This window comes from Patella vulgata, chromosome 3 (assembly GCF_932274485.2).
Source record: "Patella vulgata chromosome 3, xgPatVulg1.2, whole genome shotgun sequence".
Classification (NCBI taxonomy): Eukaryota; Metazoa; Mollusca; class Gastropoda; family Patellidae; genus Patella; species Patella vulgata.
In genome coordinates, this window is record NC_065881.2 from 34,565,823 (window position 1) to 34,576,414 (window position 10,592).

The following is a 10,592-nucleotide window of genomic DNA, read 5'->3' on the forward strand; positions in this document are numbered from 1 at the left end:
CTAATACACTAGCATTCGAAATACCTCTTTAATTTGTTCTCTGATTTGATAATCTACTATGTCATCCAATTTTGGTTCACAAGAGCCAAAAGCTATCAGATCATAAAGGATTCTAGAAAAGAATCTTGGCACTGGACCTTTACACTGAAAAAATAGAAACAATTATGTTACGATGAAATGAGTCAATTTATCTTTGATCCTTAAAGATAAATTATGAAATGGAGTTTGAAATCCTACTTTTCTGCTCCAGATAAATTATGCAAGAATTAGCTAAAGAGCTGGCAGTTCTTGCTATAATAGTTCAAAAATAAATATTTGAAAAGTAATATATTGAAAATTTCACTCAAATTAAGTTATTCTGAGCGATGTTATCACTGTTTGAAGTTTTGACAAAAAATTACTTGTTTATCGAGACTCCATCTCACGTCTTCATGTTTAAATTAAATCATTAAATGGCAATCGTATTTGAATCCATTTACATCTGCTGGAGAGTTGATTATAGGCTTGTCAAGTAATAAGTAAATGTCTAAATAATAGTTTATATAACATGTGAAGCCTAAATAAAAACCCGTAATAGGCAGATTTAGCTCTTACATAATCTTTAATGGTTGTTTAAAATTTTAAAAATTAAAGGTTGCAAACATCTGCATGTTTATAAACCAGCCGAATAAAGTAGGCATAATAATACAGATTGATTAAATCTGTAGAAACATAATAAAAGAAATTTAATAATTTTGTTTTAGGTTTTTAGAACTAAGAGGACCAAAATAAATTGTAATTTTCTGGAAGGAAAATCACACAGAAATTTGTTTGTATGATAAGGATAAATATCAAGACAGAATATAGGTAGCTGGTATGCAGAATATTAGTTAAATATCTATATATTTACTATTGATGCTTGAACTGACACTGTATTACTACAATGATACAATATTGCTATCAAAGGTTCAACAAAAACTGCAGATACCTATGCTGTTTTTTAATTTCAAAATCTCTCTAGGCTTAAATGTAGATAAAGGGATAGATTATTGTTCAAAATTCATCTTAGGTGGTGTCTGATGATCATTAAAAATTACATTTTTATGCCCAGACATACTACAGACATCCAAGTTGATAACATCCCGAAATTCAACTGTAACTACAGCTACCTACATCAACATCACTATATACTTAATGTTAAAAGTAATGAATATCAAAAGACTTACCACGGTGAATTACTGAATATGATATGATTTTTCCAAACAGTCTGTAATCATCTCTTTCTTCACCTGACAAATAATTTAAACCGTGCAGTTAAGCTAATAGATATATTTTAAATCTGCTATTCAAGTGTGAAGATGGTTTGTCGGGCAATGCAACATATTTTAATATGGAGAAATAACTAGCTGTTGCTACATACACACACATTCCAGCATGTTTAAAAGTTCCAAAAACTTAACTTTTCCATTTGGACACACACATTTTTAGATGAACATGTTTGGGGATAAAAGTCAGAGTAATTGGTCAAACAACAGTAACACTCAAATATACATATCTATTGGTTAAGAACCGAAAGATGTACAAAAATATGATGACAGACTGAATGAGTGTAATTACTATCATTAAGATTTTGACTATATTGTTTAACATAGGATATGAATATAGTAATTATGTACTGAATAAATTGTAGAATAAACCAGGTGAAGTATTTAAAATTTATCTCCAACGGCAGACTGATTACCACTCTTTATAGTATTCTACGCCCCAAAAATACTGTGGAAAAGTTAGATCTGGTTTTGTGCCCATTTAATGGAACCCCTCCCCCCCCCCCCGCACTGAGCCTCCAGACTGTGGCTAAGTGGGTAGGACGCTGGCTCGCTAGCCTGGAGTTCAGGTGTTCGATCCCTGCATTGGTCGAGAAAGTGCATCCAGATTTTCCGGTGTGGTTCCCCCTTGTCAGTGATGCAGGACAGAGGGCCAGACAAGGAAAGCTGTCTAGTTGTTCGAATGGGACGAAAAACTGAGGTTAAATGAACACATTGGCGTGCGCATAAAAGATCCCTTGACAATTGGGATTCGATATAAGAGTAGGCGTATGTCTATCTTCATTAGCCCAGTTCGGAGCAAAACAGTAGAACGTTAAAACCCCACTTCATTTCCAGACTAGACAGCCACTAAGGCCACAAGATATAATAGTAAAAGTAAATAACTGGAAGATATCATTAAAATAGATCTGATGAAACCTGAAGCCTCCATGGTGTTAACAAGATATTATGACAAACTGGAATAATGACAATACTAAAATGTGAGCATATAACAAGATATGCCAATAAGTCTGACTGGTTACTTGGGAGCAAGTGGAAGCATGGTCACAAAGGTTGATTTCAGTTGACATTGCTGATTTTATTAGTGCGATTCACCTGTGCATTTGATACTTACTGGGGATATCTGGACAAAGCATTTTACTCTCTGATCCTTGAAACACTTGTGAATCCTTTATAGTGGTCATATAAGTTCTCTGGATGGTCCCCCATCATCAATGCCATTTTCCCCTGAAAATTTTACCCTTAGACCTAATTCGGGTCTGAAGGTTTTCCTGGAAAAAGCTCTCTTTGTTCCAGACAAAACATCACCTCTGCTTACATTGATGATGTTTTTCCCATTTTGTACCTGATTATTTAAGCGAACTAAAATTTCTTCCAAGCTTTCAGCTCTGAAAATAAAATTAAGATAGCTTTTACTACCTGATATATTGTGCCCATTTAAATTTTTTCTTGCCTTTATTAGCCTAGATATCAGTACTTAACAGTAGGGCATAAATCTCATCCTTTTTTTTCAAACACTGTGTGGCCTCATTTGCTTCAATATATGCATTTGGTAAACTGGATATTAGACTTCGACGATAACTCTAGAATACATGCTTGTTAAATCACTCAAATGAAATTTGATCTACCGGTATACCTTATGCTCCTACCAATTGCATAAAGAACAGTCTGTCATTACGAACACATCACATAAAAATTATCAGTTCATACCATAATGAATCAACTAAAGTCCCACCACTTCCATGCATGTAAAGAAAGCATTAATCTAATTAAATGGGCAAAATCGTAGCTGCTTGATAGTCATTTACCCTTTAAAACCAATTGACTCTGGTTTACCAGGCCTTCTCTAAAGCCTGGATTGAAGATATGCCTATGAATATGATGATATAAATTTGTCCCCTTCTGGGTGACTGTTTCCTCAATTTTAACCCGGCCTAAAAGTTTTGTGAGGATCATTTCAAAATATGGAGCATATGCCCCAAAAAAGTGTCATTTATTAAAGACAATTTACTTACTTTTTACTTTTCTTGAAGATTATCTGAAAGTAAAAAGATAGCTTATTTCATAATATGGCATACACACACAATGATGAAGACTGCTGTGCCAATTTTAAATAATAATCAAGAACATTGAGTGTGGTGAACAGAGGGCTAAAAAATTGAGTATTTCTGACAAATTTAACTTTTACTTAGGGATTTGATATCAGTCTGATTACTGGAGCAGACTGAAGCTGGTTTCGTCTTATTCTTAAAAAAATAATCAGTAGCCAGTCTATGATTAATGGACTTTAAGATATTGGCCAAGGTCCTTTGGTGAGTGAGGGCTCCACTGAACAGAATTAAAGGCCAAAGTTTGTCCTCAATTTTCTATAGTCTTATTTTTATTTTTTGTACCCTCAACATCATTTTAAATTGCATCATGATTATAAATTATTCTATTTATATACTTACAGTTGGTGTTCCTGAATAAAATGATATATCCGGTAATTCATCATCTGTGTCATCATTGATGTTGGTGATAATTGTTGGATAATTTACTACATTAATTGCTGTTTGTGGTTGAGTACATATGGCTGAGGTTTGATGATTAAATCTTGTATATGAAGTTGATGGTGATGGTGGTTGATTTAATGTGGTAGATGGAGTTGATGGTGATTGATTTAACGTTGTAGATGAAGTTGATGGTGGTTGATATAATGTGGTAGATGAAGTTGATGGTGGTTGATTTAACGTTGTAGATGAAGTTGATGGTGGTTGATTTAATGTGGTAGATGAAGTTGATGGTGGTTGATTTAACATAGTAGATGAAGTTAATGGTGGTTGATTTAATGTGGTAGATGAAGTTGATGGTGGTTGATTTAATGTGGTAGATGAAGTTGATGGTGGTTGATTTAATGTGGTAGATGATGTTGATGGTGGTTGATTTAACGTAGTAGATACAGTTGATAGTGGTTGATTTAACGTAGTAGATGAAGTTGATGGTGGTCGATTTACTGTTGTAGTTTTTGCATACAAATATAGTCTCACAGGATTGGATTTTATTTCTGAAAAATATCCATCAAGGGAAAAAAGATCTTCATTTAACAGTTTTGATGGCACACGTTCACCAGCAAAATTTCCAATAAATGTTTCACAATGTGATAGTTTTATGTTTTTATGGACTGCTTGACCATCTGGGAAGAAAGTTGCTATCATCTTTTTCTGGAGGTCTGGGAGTAAATACTCTTTAGGTAGATCCATAATAATTGATCCACCCCCTTGTGATAACGGAACCAATTTATAACTTTGTCCAGTGAATAGCTTTCATCCTGTATATAATCTCCTGTTTGACTTTAACTTGTTATTCTGTGGCTTTTTCTTTTCTGAAAGTTCTTTGAATTTTTTAAAAGACGGCGATTCACACTGACCTAGAAAATTTAAATTTGTGAAGTCAAAATCAATGAATGGAAAATGCATTTGCCATGCAAGAGGCAGATTAAATCAGTCAGATTAAATCTGCCAAGCAAGGGCCAAGATTGAATATGCCAATCGTCCATTTAGCATTCATAGAGAGAGAGAGAGAGAAATGGGGTTTAACGTCCACTCGACACAAACTAGGTCATTTCGGGACTAACATATGGTTTAATTTTATTTCAATAATTCGCTTGGGGTCTGTAGCAATGGGAGGAAACGGGAGGACCCGGAGAAAACCCACGAGGTTGGACAGGCGACCCTACTCCTTGTCACGTACATCCGGGGAGCATTTATAGTACAGTCAGAGCACTTATTTGATTTTAAAAATACCTGTATCTAATTTTGAAAATCTTCAAAATGATAAACTGAGCATATTGAGGTATGCATTATATATGAAAGATCTTCAGCCACTTTCAAAGACAAATCTAGGCTACCAAATTTAACTTAACACAAGGAATTAACTTCTTAAGTATGGTACCCAATATTCTTTACATTTAAGTGCTAGTTTCAATGAGAACATACATGCTAGTTTGGGGTGAAAAGCAGATAACCAAACATGTGCTCATGCGCAGCTATATTCTACGAGCAGTTATTAGCTAACAGGGTAAAAATTTCAAAAAGACATAATTAAAGCATTATTCTTTTCCATAAGACAGATAGACGACAAGTATATATTACTGAAATATAGCCTTGCAAAGTGTGTAATTACGCCCACACAGCAGCTATGTCTCGACAGCAGCACATCTGAAACAGAAGGTTGCAGAATGCTAAATAGGGTTCATCCTCTCATGACCCCAATTCACCACACCCAAATTGAAAAACATCTGTAAGTTACCTGTAGCAGTTATCATATTCCAGAACACCAAATATGAAAAAAAATCTGTTAAAAACTGTAGCCACTATAGAATTAACAAGTCAATTATTGACAGGCGGACCGACGGACAGACATTAGTGACAACGTTTTTCATGTGTGGACATATAGAAATAAGTTAATAAATGCAGCATATAAATTATAAAGTCTAACTCGGGGGCATAACTCTAGTGGTGATTATCAGAAATAAATGGCGTTTATTTCAATTTCGAAAAGATATGGATTATAGTAAACTCATGTGTACAAACAAAAAATGTCAATGACAGACGGAAGTTATCGAAAATCATTGGCCAATCTTAACCCCCAAACAGTATTTATGTTTCGCCGACATCTACTATCGCTATCTCCAGACTTTGCACATGCTACTTACCATTCAAATATGTTCTACATCTCTGACTCAACCTAGCACGATCACCAATAGCACTCACACCAAGGAAATTAAATTCTGAATCAGTTAATGTTAGAACTTCTTGAGGGCCAACCTGTTAAATAAACAGATATTAATTAAGAAAACCAGCGGCTGCCATGCAGGATACGCTGCCATGCAGGATACGCCCACATTTTGCAAGAGATGGTTAGAGAACAAGCTAGAAAAAAAGCGATTTTCCGTACGATCAGAAAGTTATGATCTGAAATGCGCAAATATCAAAAGGGACTGACATCTTTGTGATATAAAGATATATTTTAAGTTTCGTTAAAATCGGATAATCAGCGGCTGCCAGGCCGGATACGCCCACATTTTGCAAGGGATGAATAGAGAACAAGCTAAAAACAAAAACGATTTTTTGTACGATCAGGGGCCATAATCCAGAAAGTTACGGCTTGAAATACACAAATATCAAAAGGGACTAAGATTTTTGGAATTTAAAGATATGTCTTAAGTTTCATTAAAATCGGATCAAAATTGTGACCCCTAGAGGCAGGGGCGTACATAACGATTTTGTTTGGGGGGGGGGGGGTGTTAAGCCAAAATGCGACCGACTAATGCACATACCCCTAGTAGGAGTGACGCAGTCGGGAGCCGCACACCACAAATGCGAGTTTACTAGGGACCATGTGCAGTAGCGGATATATAGAAGCTGTGCATAGGGGGTGGGGTGGGGGCGGTTCCAAATCTAGGGCGTCATCCACAATCCCACCCCACAATGAATGTCAACAAAATACTCGCTATAACATTAAGCGTCCCAATAGAACATAGATAGTATTGTATAATTATATAGTTGTTCGCCTATTGTTGTCTCGCCGGAAAACAGTTTTATTTAAGTTGACATAAAGTTTATGTCATATATGATGATTGTGCCACAGGCACTTGAAGGGATTAAAATAAAATTTGTTACAACTGTTTGACTATATATTACAGTATAAAGAAAGTGCATCACCCGACATTTTGTTTTGACTTGTTGACGACATTTCGTCTGCTATCATCTCACAATACTTACTAGTTCTAGCTTCCCGTCGTTTATATAGCCATCGAGACTTCATTTAATCCTTATACAGCTTCCAATGTATTTAAATTTGTCATTTTACAACGTTATTAATTACAAATCAACCCCGAAGCGCTATCACATGTCCATTTCAAACTTCGTTGGACCGGTAGTTGCACGAATTGAGTTCAAAGGAATTTCCTTTTGTTTTTATTAGTAACAGTCTGTTTCACCCAGTCCCTTCATTAACCTATCCGTTATGCGAAATTTGCCTAGGGACTGGATGACCCAGTCAAAACAAAATGTCGGGTGATGCACCTTATTAATACTGTATTACATAGTCAAACAGTTGTAACAAATTTTAATTTAATCCCTTCAAGTGCCTGTGGATTGTGCCTATAACACTGAGCAGCCTGAGAAAATCTTGAAAAATTGAGTCAATATCCTAGCTTTTGAGGTCATTGCTGGGAGAAAGTCTTGTGGACGAGAGGACCAGAAATGTGAGCCAATGGGACTGAATCTCGAGATCTGCCCTTGTCAATTACGCCTGTTTTGCAAGACTAGGCCCGAAAATTTTAGTCAATGTCATGGTAAATGGAACAAAATTCTCGTTAACGAGAGGATAAGAAATGGGACAGAATCATGTGGCCTATCCGTACTAATTTCGCCTGTTTTGTGATTGTTTGTTTACCTCATTAATTCATTTATTTTGAGACCGACTATTTTTTTGCCATGGGGGGAAAACATTTCATAGAACAACATACTCACAACAGAATACGAGTGACAGACATTTTTTCAAACATGACAAGCAGACATGGTTATTTTATACCATAGTTTTGTGTGACGTATGCAATTTAGGCTCACGGATTCACGCAAATACATAGTTTGGGATCTATTCTAGCATTGTTTGTTTACCTCATTAATTCATTAAGTCGCCGATGCATAATTTTGAGACCGACTGCAGTGACTGCACTTATTTTGAGACCGACTATTTTTCTCCCTAGAGGAAATTTTGTTCTTAGACCAACACACTCACAACTGAATATTAGTGATAAGTTGGCAAGGTTATTTTATACTAAAGTTTTGCGTGAGTAGCGTGACGTATGCAGTGAGCATTTATTTTGATACCGACTGCTCTTATTTTGCGACCGACTGCACTGATTTTGCGATCGACTATTATTCTTCCTGGGGTACCACCCCCCTCCTAGAGGGCCCATAACCTTTGTATTACTTATACACAATTTGCAGTCAAAGGGCGGCCATTTTGTCTGACAGTTTTGGTCCGATTTTCACAAAATTCGAACTCAACCATCATTAGGGTGTAACGGTGATATACTAAAATGTTTTTTTAAATCGGAAAAAAAATCGTGACCTCTAGAGGAACCACAAGCTAAAAGCGTGATTTTTCGTACAATCAGGGGCCATAATTCCGGAAGTTACAATCCGAGATGCGCGAACATCGAAAATAATCAAGATCTTTGGGATATAAACATGCATTCTAAATTTCATCAAAATCTGATCAAAATTGTGACCTCTAGACTCTTCACAAGCTAAAAACATGATTTTTCATACAATCAGCGGCCATAATCCATGAAGTTATGGTCCGATACATGCCAATATCGAAAGGAACTGAAATCTTTGGGAGATAGACATATATTTCAAGTTTCGCCAAAATCGGATAAAAATTGTGACATGTGCTAGAGTGTCCACGGACGGACAGGGGCGATGACAATATACATCCACATGAAAATGTGGGCGTATAAAAATTGTGACCTCTAGAAGGTCCACAACCTTCGTATTACATACTTTTACACAATTTGCGTACAAAGAGCGTCCATTTTGTTGTGCAGTTTCATTTCGATTTTCCCGAAATACAAATTCAATATTCATTATGGTGGAACGGTGATATAGTTAAACAGTTTTTAAAATTGGATGAAAAATTGTGACCTCTAGAGAATCCACAAGCTAAAAATACGATTTTTCGTACAATCAGGGGCCTTAATTCTGGGAGTTACAATCCGATATGTATGAATATCGAAACGAACTAAGTTTCATCAAAATCGTATAAAAAAATTTGACATCTAGAGGTTCCACAACCTTGATATAAATATTGGCGCACAAGGATGGCCATTTTGGTCCGATTTTCATGGAATTCGAACTCAACCAACATTTCGGTGTAACGGTGATATATTTGAACGTTGTTTTTTTTTTAATCGGATAATAATTGTGACCCCTTGAGGGACCGCAGGCTAAAAATGTAAGTTTTCGTACAATCAATAATCAGGAGCCATAATTCAGAGAGTTACAACCTTCATTACGGTGTAACTGTGATATAAACAAACGTTTTTTTTTAAATCAGATAATAATTGTGACCTTCAGAGGGGCCTCAAGCTAAAAAAGGCGATTTTTCGATCAATCAGGGGCCATAATTCAGGAAGTTACAATCCATTATGCGCAAATATCGAAAGCAACCAAGATCTTTGGGTTATAATTTATAAACATGCATTTCAAGTTTCATCAAAATTGGATCAAAATTGGTTCAAAATTGTGACCTCTACAGGGTCCACAAACTAACTAAAAACGTGATTTTTTGGACTTGATCATCCAAACAAAACATGTGGTCGTATCTATCATAGGATAGGCTACTTTAGTACTTACGGAATTGTCTTTAAATCCATCCATAAGATGCGTTAATCCCAAATCAGTGAGAATTGTGTTGATTCCATCCATCGCCATCGGTTCTGAATGAAATACTAGACTGAAGATCGGCCTATTGGAGTCGATGTCTCCAAATATAGATGCGCATAAACTGAACTTCCGAGGCGAGAACACGAGAACACGAGAAGTCGAGATTGTGACGAAGCGAGGGAGCGAGAACACGAGAAGTCGAGGTTTTTCAAAGGCGAGAACACGAGGGAGCGAGAAGTCGAGGGCGAGAAGTCGAGGGGGAGAAGTTGAGGGCGAGAGTGCGAGAACACGAGGTTTTTCAAAGGCGAGAACACGAAGGAGCGAGAAGTCGAGAGACGAGGGAGCGAGAAGTCGAGGTGAAAGTAATCTCGTGTTCTCCGGGCGAGATCCTCGTATTCTCGCCCTGTTTCCCCGTGTTCTCGCTCCCTCGCACTCTCGCCATCGACTTCTCGTCTTTTCGTGTTCTCGTATTCTCGCCCACGACTTCTCGACTTCTCGAGATTCTGAAATGCCCGCAATAGGCTTCCATAGCCCCTTGGCAACTGTCTCGCATTGCGGAGGAGAGTGTGGGGCGGGACGAGAGGTTGGGGCCTGTAGGGTTCCAAATGCATTTTTGGGACAAAAACCACATGGTTCGAAACGGGTCTTGATTATCGTACAGGTTAGTAAAGCATTAATTCATAGTGTGCAGTGTACAGGGTATTTTACTAATGATGATAATCATTGATATCAACATCATTATATTTCCCGCCAATTTCCGATTTTAAGCATGGCCCCGCCCCTATAGACACCACCCCCCCCCCCCGCCGTCTACGACACGGCAAAACAGTTGCCCAAGGGCATTATAGACACT

At 37.0% G+C, this 10,592-nt stretch overlaps 1 protein-coding gene across 1 annotated transcript; it reads right to left on the reverse strand.

Moving 5' to 3' along the window:
- On the reverse strand, window positions 1-9,787 carry LOC126815252 (uncharacterized). Its single transcript, XM_050540816.1, has 5 exons — window positions 9,710-9,787; window positions 5,998-6,109; window positions 4,298-4,440; window positions 2,500-2,631; window positions 1-144 (listed from the first exon to the last, which is right to left on the reverse strand). The coding sequence occupies exons 1-5, from the start codon at window positions 9,785-9,787 to the stop codon at window positions 1-3; spliced, it is 609 nt and encodes a 202-aa protein (XP_050396773.1).
- Window positions 9,788-10,592: the final 805 nt, after the last annotated feature.